The following is a 25,751-nucleotide window of genomic DNA, read 5'->3' as shown; positions in this document are numbered from 1 at the left end:
ATATATATATATATATATATATATATATATATATATATATATATATATAACTATTTTACATACATTGTTATACTTACGTAAGAATAATCGTTTGGAAGGAACAGCATCTGTGAAATATATATATATATATATATATATATATATATATATATATATATATATATACATACATATATATACACACATACACACACAGACATTTCCAAAGGTTAATTGTTTGCTGAATGCTCTCTCGGTTTCCTTCAAGATTCAGGTATTACATTCTAATATGATACAAAATGATATAATGTTGGAATTTATTTCTTTTTTAATAAAGTATGACGTAAACAAGGCATAGAACATTTCACGATAAGATGCCACCGATACACACACACACACAAACACACACAAACACACACACACACACACACACACACATATATATATATATATATATATATATATATATATATATATATATATATATATATATATATATATCTGTGTACACTTACCTAAAGCCAAGCTTGAGGCCCATGATGCAGCAAGGAAGATCAATGCTTCTGACGCAAACATTTTTCTTGTTCAACCTAGACAAACATAATTACATAATTAGATTATGTCGTTTGTTTTAACTAGTATACAATTATCAAATCTAACCGGACTCTAAATAGGATATTTACATTGTTTCAGAATATGCAAGGAAATATTTCACAAGTGAAGTGGAATTCTGTAATGTTAGAGGTGGCGAAGCCACAATGCGAGAGGTCTTCGCTTCGCTCATAGAATGTATCCAAGACTCGTTTCGATTTTCTTTTCTGTTACATATTTGAAGATAGACAAACGTTGATGTTTGCTTTGCGTACCCTTTTCCAAATTTTGTCTACGCCAATACAACACTGATACGACTAAGCTGTATTACTGTGTAGATGGAAGGAAATTCCTAAACTTTGCTAATCTTGATAAAATGTTAAAAAGTGTTCTCCTACAACTATTGCGTTAGGTAGTTTATTTTGTTTCATTCCTTTATATGAAAATTAAGCGATTATTCTTTATTAACACATTTTTTAGTTTTAAACAATGAGTATTCTTTGGGTGACTATAACATTTCAGAGGCCTAATCTAATCACTGAGGTAAATATAGTAAAGGTATTGATCACGAATGTGCCTTTTATGGTTTGCTTATTCTTTTTGTTTTGTTTCTTTATTAAAATGCAAATAGTATGGCTTTGAGTAGTTCTACAACGGTAGCAGACACTACACTCAAATTTCGGGAGTCACTAAATTTTAGTTTGCGATCAAACTATGTCCGATTTTTTCAATGTTTACAATATCGATATGAGTGTCATAAAGTTAAAATGTCTAACAACCAAGTTGTAGTGTGGAGAGAAAGAGTAAAGAGAAGATACTGAATAATAATAATAATAATAATAATGATAATAATAATAATAATAATAATAAGAAGAAGAAGAAGAAGAAGAAGAAGAAGAAGAAGAAGAAGAAAAAGAAGAAGAAAAAGAATAAGAAAAGGAAGAAGAAGAAGAAGAGGAAGAAAAAGAAGATAGTTCTGATTAAAAATAAATTAAATAATGAAGAACGATAATCTAATTGCAGGCATATTTCCAAATATGACAAAGTTAAAAGGGGAGGGGGTATAGCAGAGTAACACGTTTACTATCATTGTCAGCATGCCAATACCCAATTTTATCACACTGATAAATTTCAATATTCCATTCGAAAGTATATAATAAATTTAGTTTACTTTGGAACCGGCATTTTTAAATCTAAAAACTGTCATTGGGTAGACTGAATATATTAATTACTAACATTTCTGCTTGCATTTGGGTGATGGGAGTTATTCTACCGATGCAAATATGAAGGGTTTTGAAGGTATCAATGTATCTGTCAATATAGCACAATAAACATTTTATCTATGCTCATGAATTATATCGATCGATCGAGAGTGTTTTTCTTACACTGATCTATCCATCGAACTGTCTTCCATACATACCTACCAACCTACATACTTACATACGCTTTAAAAATTTCAATGCTGCATTTGAACGTAATTAAAGATCATTTTACAAAATCAATCGTTTGTTTTGAACCAAAAAACTTTAAAAACCGTATATGCACAACAGTTATTATTTAGTTATCTGTCTTATTCCGACCGAGGTCATCGAACTGTAATAATACAGTAATATAAAAAATACGCAAATTACCAGTTCAACTGTTCTATTTCTCTCTGATCCACGTTTGCCAGACGAATCAAATAACTGTAACCAATAGTCCAGGAGATGTTAATATTATACTGTCTGCTACATGCGTTCCATTAAAGGTTCCAGCTCTAACCATTTTAAATGACTTGTATTCCCCACCTCTTTGTTTCTTGGGAGACTCGATCATCTTGATTGCATAAACTCAGTTTCCATGTTATTTAAATAGTATCTGAAAAAATAATCCTTTAATCTCTTAGTACATTTTTAGAAGACTTACTTTAAACTGTAAACGGTCATAAAGTGTGTGCATGTATTAGCCTTATCAGCAGGTTCTGTCCTTACACTTATCTGGTCAAGCCTCAGTCGTTTCAGAATGAAATAAAGTCACATTGTAATGACACGAAGATTATACACAGCTGTGTCGAGTATTCTTCATCATTCGATAGTGTCTCTGTCTTTGTGCAGAAAGGTCAATGTGTGCGACAGGAAGATCAAAGCACGCCTTGAAAAAAGAATTAAACGAGTTTCTCATTGAGACCTTAAAAGACTTGAATGTATGTTTCACTGTGCTTTTGCGTATTGCTAGTATCTTATTAAATTTCATATTCATATATATATATATATATATATATATATATATATATATATATATATATATATATATATATATATATATATATATATAGTCCCGAATAATCATAAATGCCCTATCAGACATCCAGAAGTATAGCACGATCTGAATTAATTCAAATAGTCTTGAATTACTGATGCACCAAATGAGTTCTCGTCAATCACGAAGTAGTGGTTTAATCCAATACGTCAAAGAGCATTTTGTAATGCCAATGTGTAATAGAAATAAATAATAATTTTCTAATGATACCAGAACACAGCCGTATACTCTGGTCAGATTCTTAAAGACTGATATGAAGTAGATATGATGAAAAGTGTTTGTCAAACCTTTGTATATATACATGTCATTTGACCTGAGACGCAATATATCTCCAATAAACGCATTACTCAAATTATAATAAACATATTGATTACCACTTAAACATGATACAAGTCAGGTAGGCAAAACTCAGTAACATTCAATGGTCAGGTACACGATATAAATTAAATATATATAACACTAACGACCAATCATATTACGGTAAAGAGTTGTTTTCCGACCCAAGTAAAATTCTAACAGATGAATATGTTTAACACCCCCTTCATTCCAAGTTCTGAAAGCGATGTCTATGAAACGCCAATGATGTTGGCTACGATCGACAAGATCGTAGAACAAGTATTTAATGAGCAATACACAGACTAGATTGTAAGTGATTTCAGACTAAATGTGAAGGAAAAAGCTTTTATCCGCAATTTAAATAGTAAGTTCCCCTGTTATAAGAAAATCAGTAAGAAATTCTGCAAAAAGAAGTGTTTCATGTTAATGGTTATATTTATCATTTATTCCAGAAGCTTGCAATATTTGCGCGTCCCAGAGACATTTGAAAAAAGTAATAAATTGTAGATCTACAGTGGTACATGTTCACGTTAGAAACAACAGGTGCATTTATTCATTAAAATTTAAACCACGAAACAACCACTTTGCGTTATCTATTGACACTTTCGAAATTATAACGATAAGTCTGATAATCATTTGAGGACATCATCTTCTCCAAAGAACTGAACCCAACACAGATTTAAGTATTTTGCTTTAGAATGGCAAGGATATCTCTTATCTACCAAATATTATGATAGATGATGATGATGATAATGATGATTACCATCATCATCATCATCATGAAAATTTACATATAGAACATGTTGGCACATAGTGAACTATAATATTACTGAACATCATTTTTACCTGGGCAGATAAATAAACAACACATTTAATATAATTTTAGCTCGCAGCTATCTTGATGTAAACTATTTTAAAGATTACTATTTAGATTTTAGTATCTCACAAATAAAAATACTGCTTCAGCAGCTAGACTCGACCGGCCTGCTAACCAGGACTTACGCCACCCCATCACAGGAGCTTGAAGACGCTTACAATGCACCTGCATCAGCCCACATCATAAATATTGGGCCACAAATTGAGATCGAGGTAGCTGTTAAAACTTGAACATTAAATCATGAGAAAGGAGACCAGACATTTGACATCACGAACAAATGGCTAAACAGGATTGTGTCTTCAGCTTGGGATACGGACAACGTCGCGGATGATGGAACAATGGCCATATCCTGAGCGTCCACAAAGCAAGGGCAGAAATTACGGCGGCATTGTCGTGCTATCTCTGCAGAGAAAAACCTTTGCTTCTATCTTCCTGCCCTGAGTGAAATATTATTTACTAGAGTTAACCAGGACAGAACAGTTTGGCATTCACCAAAGAGGAACAAACCTTTAGCGATTTCGTTTATACGAACTGTTTGATTTGTTACAGATCCTACAGCTCAGTCTAGCAATCGTTCAGGAGAAAGCGAAATCTTTCGGCCTTGAGATCAACTGGAATAGCATGAAAGCTCGAAAGAACCAGTCCACAAGAGATCACGTCAGCATAAACACCACATGCACACAAGCTTGCGATTCTTACGTATCTCTGCTGCTTACTCCATGGTTAAATTAGCTGTAAATCAAATGATCATGACTTAAAAACATCGATACATATTACGGACAAAGATTGGACCGTATAAGGCATCTATTCTATCAGTCCTGTTGCACGGTGGAGTCTTATAGCAGCGATGACTCAAAAGGTGAATGTCTTTGATAAGACATTTTTTGTTTTCCTTTTAATTTAAATAGAGGTTAACAAGACAGTAAAATAGATGAAAACAACGTCAACAATGAACCTAACATAGCTTCAACAAAGCCAAAATTCCACATGACTCTGTAATATCATACAACTCAACAATGATTGTTAAATAAAATATATGATTGGATCGGTAATGGTGCAGCTGTTTATAAAATCGTATTCCTTTGGTCAGCATATCGGATGTATTTTTGATTTTAAGCTGACCAAGAGGAAAACGGAATGCTATTGCCTAAGAAAATCAATAACAATAAAGAACAATACCGAAGTCAAAACTAAATTTAATATGACAAAACCATCTCTCCATTAAACGGCTAATCATGTTCTTTGTCCAACGCAATCCCTTAAATGTTTGTTAAAAATCATAGCGTTTCTAGTTAGATGCTGACGGAGCTTTAACCCAGAGAATGGCCGATCTAAGGAAAGCATTTTAATATGTGTACCATAAAGCACTTAAATAATGCTCTGACAGCGCCATGAACCATGCTTTAGAAAATTGATGCTTGTGATGTCGATAGGTCCAATATAAAAAATACAATGACGAAGTAACATACAGGTACTTCAGTGGCTTCAGTTTCACCAACGACCTTTTGAAACAAACATGAGATCTCAGTGTCCTTTTCCTGTTCGACGACAAGTAATTGTTATTTTTTACCCTGATTAGAATAAAAGAGAATGAGTAGTCAAAAGGGATCACTGTAATCAATACTTTTTGATTGATCCAAACATGGAGTGAATGTAACCTCATCAAAAGCCTGGCCAATACATGTGTCAGCTAAAGCTAAAGGAATTCTTTCCTGATCAATGTCATTCCCAAGTGCTTTCGTTCCCATATCTCTAGTAATTAAACAGGCTGTTTATAAATCATGGAATTTATTTTCAATAGGATAGACTTTCTGATCCGAACAAGGCTTGTCAGTTGCAAGTGGATTAACCACAAAGTTAGGTCGTTGCCTGGTAAAAAAGGAATGTCCTCAACTGGTAAAACTGAGACTGGTCCGACTGCCACTGGTGCTAAGACTAATTCTGATGACAAATTTACATAATTGAGAGGAATATTAACAAAGCCGCACTGTAATCCCTGAATAAAAACACTCTCATTAAAAGAAGACTTCTCAGAAAAAAGGCAAAGTGCATGATAATAAAAAACTCTGATATGCTCCTGTGTCCCTTAAATTGTAATAGGGATGATATAGGCTAAATCAACCAAGAGTGATATAGAACCCTTCGACATGAATGGTTCGGAATTCTTCATAATATTATCATACTGGGGTTTATTACACCCAACAAATGTTTTGGTTTCAATACATGACCCTGACATTGACCTCTTAAACATAAGTGTATTTGGAAAAGGTCTGTCTTGATTCAGATACTTATATTTCAATTTGTAGTAATCAGAAATAACGTTTCCTTTCTACTTGCAATAGGTACACGTCGGGAGAGACAATGATTTTTGATCAAGCTTATCAGACGCTCGATTTCTAAAAATTGTGACAAATTGAAATTTGGAAGGGCTCGTATTAGGCTGAAATACTTTTCTACCAAAATACTGCTGCGTCAAAGTCTTATTTACAAAAGAAACTGTATGAGCTAAGAAATACACATCAGCAGTACGAGCTGCATTTCCCAAGGTTTAGACCTTATGCTCATCAGTACAAATCTGAATGTCACTATGGACACAGTTCTTGAACTTTTCAAGTAATACAAGTTGTCTGAGTTTTCGTAATGTTGATTAACCTTCCTGGATAGGCACCATCGATCAAATGACAGTACTTTTTCTCTTGCAAGTTCAACATGAGTTTGTCCAGCTTCCTATTTATGGTTCCTGAATTTGTGTCGATAAGTATCAGGCACCAACTCATAAGATACATTCCTTAACCAGATCATAGTCATCACCTTGCTGTAGTGACAGTAAATTGTAAACATCTCTAACTTTATCAGTAAACATACACTGCAATAGTATAATCCAATGCTCCCTTGGCCATTTCAAATTTTCAGCAATTTTTTTCAAACTGAGGGAAATATTTGTCTTCTTCTTTTGCTCTAAATGGCGGCACTAACCGAATATTCTTAGTAACATCAAAACTTGAATTTGTATGTAAAGTGAGAATGTGCATTTTACGTGCCAGTACTATTTCTTTTATTCTAAATTAATATTCCTTTTATTCCTTCTCTCTTTGCATTTGCATTTGGATCTGTCACTCTCTCCTCTTTCTTTGAGTATAACTGTATATGTATATATTTCTCCTTTTTCTGTAACTGAATTTATTCTTTCTGTAACTGCATTTGTCTTTCTCTCTTATATAATTGCATTTGCATTTGGTTTTCCTTCTTATGTAACTGCATTCGTTTTTTCTCTTTTTCCGATTGCAACTGCATCTGTTTCTTTTTTCTTTATGTGTATGAAGTTCCAGCTTTCTTAACTTTAATGCCATCTTCCATATTTTAATTTCAATTCCTTATGTCAGAATTTGATGCAGCCTGAAAGATCGAAACAAAAACACTTTTATCCAAAACATTCTTTTCCACCAAATAATGAAGCAAAATATTTTTTATTTCTTTCTTCGTTCAAGAAGATTTTTGCCTCTGAAAGATCTTATTTTCTGGCAATTGAAGCAATTCATCTTTTCTCAAAAGGTCTAACTGTTCCAGGGCAAGATCTGAAAGAAAATCTCCACCGTTGATGACATTGTAAAAATGCATGTTGATTTCAGTAAATATTTCTCAAATGTGAAATAATACTTTGGATTTTTTTAAAAATTAAAAAGCTAGTGGAATTCAGATTTAAAAAAAAAACAACATACATTTCTGAAATATTTTAGCCACAATTTATATATCCCAATAACGAGCACTCCAGTTTTCTTGTTACGTGTTTAGATTTTAACAAACCGTAACAAGAAAATAAGTAAAGACAACAAGATTTGTAAAATTTAACATTTAATTTATTTCCCTAGACGAACACGGTAAACATGAGAAAAAGAATTTACGGTTTTACGAATCAAATCCAAAAATAATCCAAGAATTAAAATATAGAAGTCCTACTATTAAAAAGTCCCAAATGAAACTGAGTTCGAATCCCGATGAAATTTAAATTGGAAGGCGATGACTTATGATGTGTTCAACATCGTACTGATGCGCCAACAGCTCTTTGAAGAATCACAGAAAATAATATTCCAGTTTTTGAAATCTGTGTAAATTTCGATAAATGTCTTTGTCCAAGAATTAATATAGAGCACTATTATTTCTAGAGAAAGCAATCTTGAAATCGAAATAATTTAAAGAAAAAAAAAAGAATTAGCCCAAAACTTGTCACAACATAAACACTTTAACTTCTCAAGTGCTAAGGCAAGAATAATTATTCTTTCTCAAAACATCAATAATACGTCTAACTACAACGCAAAACAGATTATTAGATGAAGGTCAAGAATTCATCCGTCTTGGAAAACCAAACGTTTGTAACAATAAACACATGTTACTTGTCGCGTACTCCAAGTATGGTCTCGATTCCGCTTTACGAATCTTACTCTGAGAAAGAATTAACAAAGGGTGTTTACTACAACTCTTACAGGTGTTGAATCAACGTCAGTAACTAGATCAGCATTAGATACAAAGATTTTATAAAGTTGTTGACAACAAAAGTATTTTAAAAACAGTCAGAACCGAACAATATCAAATCTAGTAAATACAGTTACATTGCAATAGCATGTAATGGAATAATGGAATGCATTTTTTAAAACAAACAAACAAACAAATTAAATTAAATCAAATAGAAATCAAATCAAATAAACTTAACTATATATATATATATATATATATATATATATATATATATATATATATATATATATATATATATATATATATATGTATATATATGTATATATATGTATATATATATATATATATATATATATATATATATATATATATATATATATATATATATATATATATATATATATGTATATATATATCTGTACATACAGATTTAACGACTATATCCTTGTCTTTAGAATGTTAATTTTACTTGGTAAAACTTCCATATCGTACTTTGATCGATTTTGTGCCCAAATGTTTGGTCTGTATAATGTCAAATAATCATTCAGTATCAATATCTATGTCACCGATGTTCAGTATGCTCAGAAACATATTATTGTGGTACTTCTTTCTGTACCCAGCTTTGACTCCCTCCTGACTGTGCTGTTTGAATTGTCTCATCGTTAAATCTAATTGCGCATATACGTTATCATATCTTCAACATTTTACTATTATAATCGTTTTGAAAATAGAAATACATGTCATTTCACAAAAGCATTTGACTCTTGTTACCGACATAATATATGTATTTACCGGCGTTTATTATTTACGCTTATACGTGTCTTTAGGTGATAATTGTGTTTGAATTCTTGTGCATTAAATCTCCTTAATTAAATTTTGTTATTCTTATATATCATGCGTTTTTCCGCAAAGAAATGAACAGTATATCAACAGTGTTTGATTTTTATTTGAAGGAAAGAAGGCGAAAATAATTGTAAATTTGTTGTAATTGTGCGGTTATGCAAAGTAATCACGGAAAATAAATTGAATTTATTTCAATCATTGTCCCCAGTCAAACGCATGATCTACTTGAGCACTATAAACTGATGTTCACATTAAACATTTTTAGTCATGAAAAGCTGAGCTTTCAATAAATGCGTGTTATTATAAGGCGTTCACTCGAAATAGTTGATCTTCATCAGCAGGGGTTTACAGTAAACGGATATCAGTTATGTTTTCTTGCAAGCTTGAATCATGGGCTAAATGTCTCAGAATATAACATATATTACTTGTAGTGTTAAATGTACAATATTCGAATAACCAGCCTTCTCTGGTGTCTTTTTTTTTCTTGTATACCATACTTAGAGGTCACCAATGTTGCAAAAATGCGTCTTAGCCATTTAAATCACTTGTAATAAGCGGCGATGTGTTTTCTTGTCTTTTTACGATTACATTTCCAGTACATAAAAACAACGAAATTTTGGAATCTAGCTAGAGAGATACTGTATGAGAACATTTTATGTCAACATGTAAGCTTGTTTAAGTTTCAAAAACTAAAGTTACGTGGGCATTTTAAATTCGGAAAATAGTTCAGTATAACAAGGCATTATCACAAACATATTGTGGGTGGGGCTCTATATAAAGAGAAGGAAGTAATGGAATTATATCATAATTAAATCAGCAAACATCATTAAAAGAGCACAGCATTTTAATGACAATTCAAAGTGGTAGCTATGAAAACGTTCGTTGTCGCCGAATACCATCAAGGATGTGTTATACCCAAGTTCATGCTATCCATTTTGAAGAGGAAATGATTGACCCCTATCCGATGTCAACTTCCTCCACTGGACAATGAGAGTCAATGCTTTGAAAAAAGGATATACGAGCATAAGATCCTAAAGATTAGTTTATATTTGAGAGACACGGCAAGTGTCTTCCAGAAAAGTTCACATGAAGTGCCACCCTGTTGAAGCAGCAAGATTCATTACTGATTTATGGTAATCTGTAGGAGGGAAATTGAAATGACAGATACTTTGAGACAATCAGTTGCTCACGACAGTTTGCAGTCTGAAATCTGGATTGAATATAGAACACCAGCTGAATTAACATCTTCCAAAATTGTTAACATAATTCAGCACGTTTAACAATTAACGAGGTTAATATAACCAAATAGACAAGCGACTTTTCACTTGACTCACGTTTCACCTTGAAGTGGTTGTTAACGACGCAAAGTTGTATGGGTGGATGAACTTCGCAGTACCGAAGATAGTATCGCCGAGATTAATCGCTATCTATAAAAGATGTGTTTAGCTCGTTCCATCGTTTTCGCTACATCTTATGTCACTAGGAACGATACCGTCGAATGGAAACGATCATTACAGAATATTTTCTTTATAAACTTTCGATCTTATGTCCGTACAAACTTTCGACCATTAATTTTCCGATGATAATTTACCGTTTGTCCATATCACTTTCGAAACTATTTAACAGAAGACTTAACAGACAAAGTCATGTTTCATGCAAAACACACGCAACACGTTTAAAAACTGATAGACGCATCTATTGAAACGTACGACGTAGTACGTAAGTTTCGTTGAGTGCAGACGATCACCTCATGCCACACTGTTACAAAAAGTACCGTTTAAGATGGAACCTATGTTAAGTTAACATTTTGCCCCGGAATGTTTGACTCTGTTTAACTCAGTCCAACCCTAGCACCATTTTGTTTTTTAATGACATGATTTTGTTTTACTGACTATTACATTTTACCGCTTTTTAAACAACATACAAATGCAACTTTCAAAGTGTAAATTTTTCATTATTATAAAATTAAGTACCTGTACCACATATGCCATGTGGCAAATAAGACACTATGTGTTTGGTATACCTTGCTCACTTCGACCCACCTCATAGTGTGCGTCTTGGTGGGTGGGGGTGGAGGAATAATTGTGGTACATCGTAGTAATAAGAGAATTTATCTTAAAAGTATTTATTTGTCCGACTTGAAAGGATCATTAAGTTAGTTATATGTGATGACATAATGTCAGCATTTAAGTCACTCATATTATAATAGCATATATACTATATTTCGGGGGGGGGGGGGAATAATCTAATGTCAGGGTCAAATTTGTCGTTCATCTGAAAACCAGTTACATTGATCACTTCTGTTACAAAGTTTAAACACTGTTACCCTAAATGTGTGTGTGTGTGTGTGTGTGTGTGTGTGTGTGTGTGTATGAGAGAGAGAGAGAGAGAGAGAGAGAGAGAGAGAGAGAGAGAGAGAGGGAGGGAGGAAGGGATGTAGGGAGAGAGATCCTTAAATCGGTCAGAGCAATGTTCATCTAAAAGTGTTCGCTCAATCCTGTGCAATTTTTGTCACATTATAACCATGCACGTATTTAGCAGGTAGCATGTCATGCCAAGACTTGTACAGTCGGCACTATCAGCTGGCTCGCATGGCGTGCAGCAGTATGATGTTAGTATTATGACTGGTCGGTCTGGTTTCAGGATAATGTGATAATGTGTGGTTTCAGGAGTCTGACGTTTTATAAATAAAGTACGGCAAAATCTCTGAAAACATGAAATCAGCTTAGGTGGCAGGGTCCAGTTTCGTAAATTGGCCCCTGGCAAATTTCTTAACTTAAGGCTATGGTGTGACTTTTTCAGCTATTATTGTTTAGTATTTATAGATATGGATATATTTGTGAACTAGGTGTTTTGGGCTTGTGTTGTTCTTGAAATTGATTCAGGCATGTACACCTTCCATAGTTGCTGTGCAGTATGTTGATAGTGAAATACCAATAGTTGGCTAGGAAGAAGAGCTAGCCTGCCATAGCAGTAAACACGTGGGTTCAAGGCAACTAGAGTATCCCAAAAACGGCTTGGATGACAACTATTCTGAATTGCATCAAACTATTTAGTAGACAATGTTTTTCAAAATTTTTATCCAGGGAAAGGGCTTGCGTTTGCACTGTGAGCACCACATGCTGTCAAAGTTGGCATTTGGATGTGAAAAATGCAGGTATAAAATAGGGGTTGGGGTGCATAAACTTCTTCTGCTGTGAACTGCCATTGACTTCTCTGGTCAAGTGAATACTATTCTTATGCTTTGTTTTAATATAGGTATCTAAAAATATGGACCTTTTTGACCTCACTTGTGTATTTGATTTTTTATGATTTTTTATACTAGGTCACTGATTGCGGCATTAAATTTGTACATAAAAACTGGACCCTGCCCCCTTATGGAAAATTCATAATTTTTGGATGGTGCAGTCAGCCACATCTATTATACTTTTTTGTTTCTTTGTGTTTATTTAAATAATTTGTATGCATTAACTTTATTATATCTCCTTCCTTTTTCTATCTATCACTTAGTGTTGTATGTAATGCTCTTTGGAGACGGAGGTAACTGTGTTTTGTACCTCCATGTGAGAACTGTTTACATCATGACAAAGTAGCATATTTTGGACTTAACTTACAAAATATGGGAACAAAATGGTAACCATAATGTATTGTCTTGCATTTTCTGTAGCTGTCAAGGTTTTGCACCCCTATTTTTATGAATAATATTCACATTTCAATACAGACACACCTAAACAATTGCATAGCATGTCAACATATATTCTTTAAAGTAATTTAACTCCACAGGAGCAGATAGAATTCAGAGGAATCATGCATAAACATACTGTTGTGAATATCGAATGTCACCAGTTGAACGGTCTTAGAAATAATGATGCATATGGCATATTACTTGCTATATTTTGGTGAAAAGAATGAAAGTTTTAGCACACCGACGTAGTTTCTACCTTCATGACCCCACACTGAAGTTGACATAAGAGATTCATATCTCACACTTGGGTGATAATAGAAAATGTTTCAGTGTTATGTATATGTCTTGAAATTTCTAGTTTCAGTTAACAAAGGGGGAAAAGCTTAAAATTAAGTGGCAGCTTCATGCATTTGACAATACACATACAGTTTCTCCTCTGAAAGTCTTATGTTTTCACTGAATGTTAAAAGTACATCAATATCGCTGGTTTCTTTTCTTTTTGCAGGTCTCAGTTTGCATGGTAGGAGATTAGGATTAATCGGTTAGTCATGCGGAAAGAAACAATAGCTTCAATCTCATCCAGATACTCATTCTGAGCTAAGTGCACAAGAGAGTGACTTTGACGGACAGATTTAGCTTCTGCAGGAGTTGTTTTATAGTACGTGCTTATCAAAAGCCAAGCCGGTGAAATGATTTTTACCTTGAACTGGATTTTCCACTTTACATATTTGTTCTATACCTTATCTTATTATTTACTATGATTTTGTAAACTCCAGAAAACATTAAAGTCAGTTGTAAGTAAATTGGTGTCTCAGAAGAAATTTCTCTGTTAAATTGTATTGAGTAATTTGTGTATGTATGGTCAATTTCATTGGCTATGTATCAATGAATTTATTTGATATGTCACTTTGTAAGTTTTAGGGTCCCACACATCAGTATATCAATATTCCAGCATTGTCTAATGTTAATTGATTAAACTTTGACTTCTCCAGACTAGCTAGACTTGTGTTGCGATTACCCACCCCCCACCCCCACAACACACACTGACACAACACTGATGCTACTATTAGCATCTCCAGATAATGAAAAGTTAGGAACCACTTCTTTTATATCAGTCTCAGAGTACTTCTAAAGCACATGATTTACTTAAATGTGTGATTTCTTTAAGTTTGCTAGAAGAGTTTATAGAAACTTTTCACTTCTGTCACTGACACCTAACATAGTATTTCTGTCATTCCCTCCTAAAATGTATAACTTCCAAATCTCTTCTTGACATTCATGAAACATTGTAAAGGAATTTTGATTTTGTACTGATGCTATGGTGGTAAACAAAGACCAAAAGCATTGTAGGTTGCAAACAATTCGAAATCTTTCAAGAAATGCAGTCAGTCATAATTCACAATGTAAACAATGCAGTGCTTTTTGCCGCAAAGAGGTAACTTTTTCAAAAGCATAATACCATTTTTTGTTTTGTGCACAAAAAGTTTTCGTTTATACCATTGTACTAGATCATGTCTAAATATGTGATATGTACACAACTTTTGACATAAACCATTTTTAGCCAAATTCTTAAGGTGGCAGGGTCCAGTTTCGTAAATTGGCCTCTGGCAAATTTCTTAACTTAAGGCTATGGTGTGACTTTTTCAGCTATTATTGTTTAGCATTGATAGATATGGATATATTTGTGAACTAGGTGTTTTGGGCTTGTGTTGTTCTTGAAATTGATTCAGGCATGTACACCTTCCATAGTTGCTGTGCAGTATGTTGATAGTGAAATACCGATAGTTGGCTAGGAAGAAGAGCTAGCATCCCATAGCAGTAAACACGTGGGTTCAAGGCAACTAGAGTATCTCAAAAACGGCTTGGATGACAACTATTCTGAATTGCATCAAACTATTTAGTAGACAATGTTTTTCAAAATTTTCATCCAGGGAAAGGGCTTGCGTTTGCACTGTGAGCACCACATGCTGTCAAAGTTGGCATTTGGATGTGAAAAATGCAGGTATAAAATAGGGGTTGGGGTACATAAACTTCTTCTGCTGTGAACTGCCATTGACTTCTCTGGTCAAGTGAATACTATTCTTATGCTTTGTTTTAATATAGGTATCTAAAAATATGGACCTTTTTGACCTCACTTGTGTATTTGATTTTTTATGATTCTTTATACTAGGTCGCTGATTGCGGCATTAAATTTGTACATAAAAACTGGACCCTGCCCCCTTATCGGTAATGCAAATGAACAAGGGGAGGGCAATCGTGACTACAACCCTCCGCTCAATTCGACGTTTCTCACGAGTCTTTTATCAATTCAGAATCACAAGAAGACTGAAAAATTACACATATACATTCAAGACACAGTGAAGTACCAACGCATAACTCTCAGATGACCATGTCATGAATCGAGTCCGGCGAATGAACCTTTATTTTCACCATTACGGTCACAAACCCTTTCCTGTGCGCACACGCACACACACATACACACACACACACACACACACACACACACACACACACACACACACACATACACAATGCATAAAACGAATTATAAGATAGTTAGAACGACCGTTTTCATTTACTCTGTAAAATTTCAAGATTTCAAGTTTCAAATCCCTGCATAGAAATGCGGTCACATGTGAAACAATGAGCAGAATCATTTCTCTACCTGGAGGGTTTTTTTCGAAGCGCGAACGCGATGGATTAGTTTTAGATTATTTTATAATTCTGCACTTTTATTTCCATGCATATATTTTTTTATCTCTCTTAACAATTTACGCTGAACCAATTGAGTCCAACTAGTTAATCCCAGTCGATTATAAAATGGATTATTCGTCACTGTCAACAATATTCATGTTCAATATAATGGGAAACAACTCTGGTAGGAGTATAACATGACCATACCATGAAATAAATGCTAATATGTTTGTGTGTAAAAGGTGAGAACGGGTATATCGGTGAGGACACACACCAACATACATCGAAAAGGACACATCCATGGTATTTTTTCACGTCATAACATACAGAATAATACACTCGTTCTACTATACTCAAATCTTATAGTCAGCTCCCCTACCTTTGAGCACTATGGTACCGAATTGCATATTGAACATTGCATATTGAACATAAAAGGATTCATATCAGGGATGCAAGTACAGATAATCATGTATTACATAATTATTTTCATTTTAAAAGAATTACATTGATTAAATGTTGATTAATAGATAGCCCAATAGTTATAATAGTTTTGCTGACGTAAACATTTTTCTTCATCGTCCAGATACCACCTCGCATAAGGATAGAAAGTATGTGATAGGTTCCATGCATTCAAAACCGCTCCGGTGGCCTATTGGTTAGAGCGTCCGCCTCGGATGCGAGAGGTCGTGGGTTCAATCCCCGGCCGAGTCATACCAAAGATTTACAAAAACGGTACTAACAGCTGCCTCGCTTGGCGCTCAGCATTAAGAGGTTAGTGTTAGGACTGGTCGGCCCGGTGTCAGGATAATGTGACTGGGTGGGACATCATGCTACATGTCTGCGGCATGATGCCCCAGTGCTAGACATCACTATAAACTGCCACATTGCAGACATCGTAGCGATATGACTGAAAAATTGTTAAAGCCATGTTAAAAATCCAAATCACATCACATCACAACACCATGCATTCAAACACATAGTGAGAGAAATCAATTTATAAATATGACAGTATTGTCGTTCTCATAAAAATTATTACATAAATTATTGTTAAGGGTTAATAGAGTGATTGCCTAAAAATTCTAGGTTCATACATCGTTAATTAATTGGTGTCCATTGATGTATATGTCCATAAGTTTGAAAAGGGATGGGGGTGGTAAAGATGATTTCGTGTTCTTATTTCGCAGTCAAATTAGATATTGAAAATAATAAGGTTACAACGTTTGGAAAATTTTCTAAACGTGTACATTAGACAATAAACGTAACGATGACGTTTAATCGAGCTCAAACTTCTTGTCGATCGGCACGCTAGGCTTAGAGTTGAAAACTATTTATATGGAATCAACTGACTGATATGAGTACCCATGGCTTTAAAAAAAAGTACCTATCCAGGTTTCCAAGTTCAAAATGAACTGGCATACGCATTTAATTGTAAGTGAAAAAAAACGAAAAAACAATTCGATTGTATTAAAAGCTGCCGAGACACTCTTGTGGCATAGTTCAATCTGCAATTTCACCCAGGAACTGATACATAAACCGCTGAGATTTTGACTAACAAATCAATAATTATTTTTTCACAGTTCAATGTGTCATGTATATAAAGTTTGTTTCTAAGTAGGCATCACAATCTATGACACTTCACGTGCACCATGTTTACACTGAGCGCAATCCTTTCAAGTATGATAATACATTTTGGTTTCCGACTGCCAAGGAGGCTATGATTTTTTCGGAAATGTGTTTGATTTTTCAGTTGGAAACAAATGGAATTGAGGTCAGAGCTGAGCAAATATAATTAATTATCATATCCGTGCAAATATTGTTACAAAAATCAGTGATTGTCGGTCATTGTATTTGAACCTGGGAGCCGTTAGGCTGCTTTGATCTTTTTAACACGTACTATGGCCTGCAATACATAGCAGAAATATTTACTGAACAAGCAACGACTGCGTAACGCAATGCATTGATCTACGTGATAACAATAGTTGATTGATTATGTATCTCCCATGAACCCTTTCATATACCTAACTGACTAGGTGATACAGGTTTACGGCCTGGGTATAATTGTCGTCAATCATATTAACATGGTTCATGTGACCATAGCATTACTTCTTCATCGAGTATATATTTAGTTTAAATGGAACCACGGCTGCATAGTTGCCAGCTCATAGGTCTCATACTATAATACCGCGAGTTTGATATCCAAACAGGCTAGCCAAGATCGACTGCCTCTGTGTCCTTGGCTGGATCATTCCGCTTCCAATCCCGTAGTATGCTATATTTCATAACCTAGCCCAGTGCTGTCAAACACGAGGGCTGATTCTAAATGGCCCATCAGAGATCGAACATCTATACAGTCGTTGCTTTTCAGTTTTCTGTTGCGGCCCTTGGCTTCAAGAAAACATTTTTCAGTGTCCCATGATGTCAAAAAGGTTGGACAGCACTGATTCTAGCTAATACAAAGCAAAACAAGATGTATTTTGAAATATTTTGACATGGTCCAGTTTCTTGGAAACTTGAATATATCGGACAATCTAAGTAAAATAAATTTAGGATCGTCGTGATATTGTGAAATACATGTACTGATAATTCAGCCGGGAAAAACAAATGCCTTGATATGCGCATAGGCTAACATTCGATGTACTGCATGTCAGGTAGACCACTTCTGCGGTGTGCCTGCTTTAAGCATTCCCGACGCTTTGTTCCATTTGTCATCGTTAGTGATTTGGTGCTGGGTTTCAATGGCTGACCTTTGTGAGTGCAGAAACAATACTCATGTCTCTCTGCTGTAGCAGGCATTCTGGCAGACAGAAGTCGGCAAAGACATGGACTCGTCCAACAATTTGTCGTATTTTGAAGGAAAGATGAATGAGTCAGTGTTTTACGGCGTGCTGGGTAGGAACAGTACCGGGCTTCTGCAGGTAGTCAAACTTTAATTGCACGTGGAAAGATGGCTATTTGGTTATCTAGCATGTTTAGGCGCTAGCAATGTCGATGCCAATGAACATGGCTATTTTGCTATTGAGGAGGTAGCTGTTCTTGAATGCAGTGTGGGATCGCAATGTATGGAGTCATATCAGAAGGATATTCAATGTAATCTATAATCAGCTGGTAGCGGTTCTCGGTCAAGCTCTTGCGGTCGTCTGCCTGGTCATCCACTATATCGTTAAAGAGGATCAAACTCTGGTTATCGGTTAATCTTTGTCACGGAAGGTGTGTAGTGAAATGTTTATGCATCATATTTGAACGAAAATGTACCCTTGTTAAGGGATGTGTACAGCCTTACAAAATGACGGTTTATTTTCAACATTAGCTATTTCAAACTACTACATTCAGTCCACCCAGTGCTTCACGAACAAAGTGCTTGCAGCGAGAAGCCTAACTAACCCAAGTTCAGGGATCATGGATTTCCTGATAGCCAGAGTAGTTATAAATCAAGTCTGAGCTTATTATGACAATACGAGTTTTGCATATAAGCTGTCCACATTAAGGGAGCAATCGTGAGCTATAGATGTATGTCAACTATCAAATTGCATTCTGTGTTGCTATCAGTTTAATGAGACAGAATTGTTTCATATACTGAAGGTTTGGGATTTTATTTTAAATTTTGAATAGGGTCAAACCATTGTCACAGAACGCCACGCTGTCAGATAAAGCAGAGTCTGGTTTTAGTTAGTCATTTGTATTAATGGACAAACAAATTGAATTAAATGACACATTTACATGCATTCAATAATATTCGAGTTCTTATAAATCGAATATATTCTGTTTTTCTGACACAGATTCATTTACGAATTTGATTATGATTGTAATAATCTCCTACACTAGTTATGACAAAACTGTTCAATGTTTAACGAAGCAATTTCATTTGCGTCCATGCATTACGCATATCATTCGTAGTTAACCGTGAATAATGTACTACACTGCTCATTCGTTATGTTTTAGCTGCTATGTGACGCGGAGTCGTAGAGTTCTGTTGGATTTCGTGTAACCTCTATGATTCAGTCGATGGTGACGTTTGCTTGGAGAACGATATTGGTGTACTCGTAGTGACGGACCAAAAAATCGGGACTAACGGGTTTGCAAGGAATAATGAAGCTATAGAGAGATCCCTCAACAGTTTACTGTTCTCACTACAAAATTTCTCCCCATACAATTTTAATTTTCTCTCTTGCCCATTGGATGTCAACGACAAACACCGTTTAAATTTAACGTATTGATCACTGCTGTAAAATCAGTCAAGATTTATATCTGAACACATTTTACAGTTAAATATCAGGGCAAACTAAAGTCAAATTATTTTCTTTTTTCGTAAGGAGTCATTATGTCCTTGCAGACTGAAACATATATAAGCCCTCGCCTGATTGTAGACGACACCAATCGAAATCAGATAATGATTTGTTTGAATCCCTTAACATAACGGACATTTGTTTAGAGCCAATGACGGAGAAACAGGTCGTGCTAAAATGAAAACAAACATTAATATATTGATTATTTTCTTTTGTTTCTCAATGCACTAATAACATAAAGAAAACTATTTTGTTTGTCATTCTGCACAAACGACACAGACTCTGTCATTGTTCTTTTCTTTCCTCTAACACAATTTCACAATAGGTAAATATATAATGAAAGCTTTCTAGGTTACAAATCAAAATGCCAAACGAAGTAAGTAAGTATAAAAAATTGCAACTCTTTTTAAAAGGCTAAAGTTAGTAAAGAATTAAGGCAAATTAATAAACATAACTTAAACATAATCCTAATAAATACCTAACAGAAGCACATACAATTTGGAACAGCAAGATCAATAAGTATAGATTTAAAGTCGGTAGTAATCAATATGTCTAAGAATTTGCAATTGACATATATCAATATTTACAGCAGATGAACATTTTTAAAATCTTGATATTTAGTTCTCTGAAAACTCAATTGGCCTTAACGAGCAGACCGCTGGACAACAAATCCATAGAAAGATCAAGCTTAGAACAAAAGTTTGTTAAAGCATTTAAATATCTAAATTGTATGGGAAGTGAACAATATCATAAAACATATACTTGATATCGTAAATATAAAATTTGCAGAAGAAGTAAGATAAATTTACCAGAATTAGTTAGGAATAAGAGACCTTTTTCAGTGTAACACTTGAAGACAGTAAATGTTTATTCTATTCTCTGGAATGTGTGTTGAATATACCAAGTAATTTATGTTGACAAACATTCAGAATACAGATAGCTAAAAGACATTTTGTCCGATACACTTTTGGGAAAATTGTAATAGTCATATTTTAGATGCGGATATAATTATTTCTTTATATATGCACAACTATTTTAATATCTGCAATTTGGCTTCAGATAATTGAATTGCAAGCGAAATGATTTATCTATCTTGCAGAAGTTGATAAATTAGTTCAATGTTTCAAAACTAACACTGTTAATATTATTAAATTTATTCACTACATACCTTGTAAGCATTACATATAATTAGGTTTAACACTTTAAAATGTACAAAGCTATGCCTTCATTGATTAATAATCGTATCAAAATCATATCTATATTTTTAGAGGACAACAAAAGAACCCTAACATTCTGTCTTAAGTCTTTTATAACAGAGTTGAAGTGCAATTGCTAGTACTTTTATTTTAAACCGTCATCGCCATTGCTTAGTTTGGTTAGGTAAGTTGCCTTTCCTTTTATATAATTGATGTTGCCACAATATGTAATCATAATCATATTATTTGCACATTGATAGACATCAATTAGTAACTAAAACTAGTTGAACTAGTTCTCCATTGAATATTATGCAATCACATTTTCATCCTTGTGTGGCCACGTTCTATCGTAAATCCTGTTGAATAGATACACTGAAAAGATAATAACGCCTTACTCCCAAAAACTATATATATTCAGTGTGTAAACATTTTACTGCTTACGAGGTCTTTTCACGATTATTCCCTCCACACATTATCGTGTTATCAGGTTTTCTCAGATATGTATAACAATAACTGATTGATGATTGATTTTCTTTAATACTTTACCTGATCATCAGGAACAAAACAAATATACATATTCTGATCCCGTAATACCATACTCTCTAATGAGATAGAATCTACCTTTCCTCAAGGTGTCCGGGTTAAAATTGAACAAGCGTGACTAACTATGGTGTAGCCTCACTTGACATACAAAATTAAGAGTAACATTCTCTGTAACAAATCTGTGTCATCAAGTTTCAACAACTTATCCATTCCCGCTGTAAATAAATGTCAAAATAATGCTCTCATTCCCATGCCAACATTCCATCGGAGACTAACAAGGTTCCGTCAGAAACAGTTCAAATGCCATTAGCCGGGCCTCGGATACAAAATTTTCTAATCATTCAGCTGGTGAAATCTTCCGTGACCCAAGAATTGACAATTGTACAAAAGCTGCAAATCACATAGGTGGTTCTGCTGCCTCCACGCGTCAAATAATTCGTGTACATTCAAAAAGCTGATATTGATCCGTATATCACGTGTTTAAAGAATGCAATTATGTTGTATGACTTTAGATGAAATTCGTATTAAGTTTGAAATGTTAAGAAATTTTTTGCGACTTATGGATTTTATCACTTTATCTGAAAATTGATAGGTGAAATTATTATCTGAGTAATGCAATCTGCATGTTGGCTAGATCACGTATAGCTGTCAGCATCATAAAATACGGATCAAGACTTGACTCTTCGTGTATCGTCATGTTTCTCTGATGGTGACAACTACACGTCATCTAGCAATCGAGACTGCGTTACTCTCTGCGCAGTCGATTATAACGAATTTGTTAATTGTTTTATGTCATGGTGAAGATTTGAATCTCTCACAAAGATTTGAAGTTTTAGTAGCCTAGAAATAACAAGAATTCCACATGTACTTCTGTTGTCCTCAATGAGCAAATTGTGTCATACTTCATTCATATGTTTACTTAGTTAAAGTGATTTTCTGGACGTGCTTAAGATGTTTTACTGATTAGTTTTATTCTTAAATCTAGAATATATTATTTGCATTGAAGGAATAGTATTGAAATTGTTTTCCTTGTGCAAATGTATTAAACACTATTTATTGTACTTTACATTTATAAGTAATTCTCTGATGAATTTGCACTCTTATCTTTTATTCTCGCCCATGGCAATATCATATTAATAGTACCAGATTCACGGAAACATTGTAATAAACAAATATATTGATAAAGAATGTATCATACTTGTAAGGAATATTTTTAGCTTTTACCCTACTAAGATTCGAAGCCAGATCCACGGGTTATGGCAAAAATCGTCTTGCCTGCACGGTCGAACCCCTGTACCACTGCGCCACTACACAGATTCCATATAAAGGCTATAACATAGTTTACAATGTAAGGATTAGTCCCTAGGAGTCACAATCGCACGAAGAACCAGAGTACATCTTTATTTCTGTCTATTACAGTTGGTAAATTTTACAGTGGCTGTTCTTTTGCCTTTGGCATAGCCAAAGAGATACACCACGACAGATGTTCTTTTGCCCGAGGAAGATGAAATGAACCCATTGTTTGCCTTTTCCAGCAAACCATTAGACTTCCTGTTAATCGTCATGAAAGTATATTTTTACAAGGATTTATTTCGTTGAAGTCTTCTGTGAAAATATTGCGTATATCGCCTTTCTTTTGATTTTTTTAAGCCCATGCCTATTATGAGAAGACATATGTACTTGTATACATTGCTGAAGTTTTCAAATACTTTTAAAAGCGTAATTGATCTCAGAGGTAGGTAAATTCTACCATTCCCACGGCTGATATAACGAAAACGTCTTTATATACGGAGCCACCAAGTGCTATTTTGAATAAAACGTTGTTTTCGAGTAATAATAAAAACATCTGTTCTAATTGTTGTGTATTCATTTGCTAATTTAAACTAGCACTATTTTAATTGTTCGACTTGTTAGGTAATTCTATACTGGATATGATAAGGGTATGTCAGCAATGCTAAAGTACCACTTATACAATATAGTAATTTAGTTGCTATTCCGAAGGAAGGGTGAACCAGACGTGTGTTTATTACCAATCGTTTTAAATTCTTCACTATCCATTTGTTTTCATAAATGTACAAGTGGACCGGAAACGTCTCTGAAAGCTTAATCAACCGACTTTCTAAACATTCTATTTTAGACCTGATGTAATAAATGTACATCTGCGCTGGAAGTCAAAGTCCCATCACTTTAACAAACATACATTAGGCGGTCTCTACTTTGGGGTTGTTGGTGGCCGAGCGGTCTAAATCGCTCGCCTTTACCAATCCCTGCCATCTCCCCCCCCCCCCCTCGTCCGCGTGGGTTCGAGTCTCGGGCTTGGCCAATGTGGTTATGTGAGAAAGCTTGCCAGTTTCTTCCACTAGTTTCGCGCTTATTACTTGGGTATTCCAGGGTTGATCCTCCGCCAGTTATACTGGCCGCCATGTATTGGATATCATGCGCTCAAAAATAAACCCACATTCTCATCTTTCAATGTACTGACGGTTACAATGTATACTTTGAATTTAACATAAAATAGTAGTTTTGATAAGTGGTCTTGTTTTTTCAAAATATAGACCCGCATAAATCATTTCTCTACTACTGACTCCAATTGAAAATGAATGAAAGTCGGGTGAAAGTGTGGTATCAGTTGTCATCTATTAACTGGTACATGTATTTTGATTGACATCATTATTTTCTAGTCTAAGGTTGGATGATATTTTGAATGCTTATTATTCGAGGGCGAACCATCGTCAGTTTCGATAAGTGATTAGTCAGTCGCATCTTGGGAGGGTTTAACCTATTATGTGATATCTTTAAAAGCGAGAAATAAGTTGGATGCACATCTGAGACAAGTGTCACATAACTAGTTTGCGCTTGCGTCGGAAAGAAGATTATGTCTTCGAGATCACTGGCAAATATAGCACTGTTGTCTTCATGTATTTTGTACGTATTACGCATTATATATATTTTTTCACAAATTCATTCAAAAGCAATTGCGCTGTTATAAAGCTGTAGTATATATTTGCTTGTCCGCCTGCAAGTCCATACAATCGTTTGTAAGTATAACACTTACTTTAAGTGTACATGCAACACACAGGTCGATTCCATGTGTAAAGAACATAGACATTGATCTGCTTTTGAAAAATGCGAAGGCAGATCGGAATCGATTTTGTTTATTCTACCAAATACTCCTAGCAAGACCCAGATCTGCGGTCGTACTGACTGGGTGTGGGTGGGGGCAAGTGGCGGAGCTGTCTCAACTAAATGTATTGACTCATATCAATCAATAGGTCTTCGATGAAGAAAAAAGGTGTAGTTATAACGTTAAGTATGCACAAGCCTATAGCATCCATTTCGCAGTTTCCATCATGTGTTGAAATATTAATGCAGATTGTAAATGTGTTGTTTCTTCCTTTTTACTGGAAATGCAGCAAATGCTCTTTCGGATACATCAGTACGAATTGTGTTTATATTTAGAATTTTTCAACTTCGGATCTTATATTCTGTTTGACGGCAGATGTCAAAACATATATTAAAGCCTGTATACAGCTCTTATAACAACGACAAACTAAGTTAACATCAGCTATCTGATGTTCGAAACTTAACATAAACTCATTTCACATAACTGTAGATGTACTTTACCGTATGATATCTTCACAATATATACTTTTATGGTATTCGTTCATTAGTAGGGATACGGAAATTGTAAATGTAAAACGAAAATCAACGCAATGATAATTGCCAAATAAGCATCAGCTGGATGGGACCGGACATGGGGTCCTGGTGGTGGTGGAAGAGGCTGGTTTCTGTCTAATAAAAAAAAAAAAACATTAGTTATAAATATGACATTTCTTTTTATTTATTTATTTAATTATTTATTAATATTGGAATGGTTATCTTCCTGAAGATATTTTACATTTATGTCATTCCAACGTTACTGTTCCTGGCATTATGCAGCCAGGATGTGACGC

The 25,751-nt window shown here is 34.5% G+C and overlaps 1 protein-coding gene across 2 annotated transcripts in view; it reads right to left on the bottom strand.

Moving 5' to 3' along the window:
• Nucleotides 1–25,751, bottom strand: part of LOC149786630 (semaphorin-5A-like) — a 72,263-nt gene that overhangs the window by 12,985 nt on the left and 33,527 nt on the right. Inside the window, exons 1-3 of one of the 2 annotated variants that reach the window (XM_089977148.1) lie at nucleotides 2,202–2,408; nucleotides 495–569; nucleotides 78–107 (exon numbers count right to left, since the gene is read on the bottom strand). In XM_089977148.1, coding sequence (XP_089833274.1) covers nucleotides 78–107; nucleotides 495–555 — 91 coding nt within the window. In that variant the 5' untranslated portion in view covers nucleotides 556–569; nucleotides 2,202–2,408. Of the gene's footprint in view, nucleotides 1–77; nucleotides 108–494; nucleotides 570–2,201; nucleotides 2,409–25,751 lie in introns of those variants that run through there. The other variant, XM_089977149.1, reaches the window with a different exon arrangement.

The sequence above is a fragment of the Sinohyriopsis cumingii genome, chromosome 12 (genome assembly GCF_028554795.1).
Source record: "Sinohyriopsis cumingii isolate HCF-2022 chromosome 12, ASM2855479v2, whole genome shotgun sequence".
Classification (NCBI taxonomy): Eukaryota; Metazoa; Mollusca; class Bivalvia; order Unionida; family Unionidae; genus Sinohyriopsis; species Sinohyriopsis cumingii.
The sequence above is the reverse complement of the archived record's forward strand: the minus strand, read 5'-3'. Positions and strand labels throughout refer to the sequence as shown.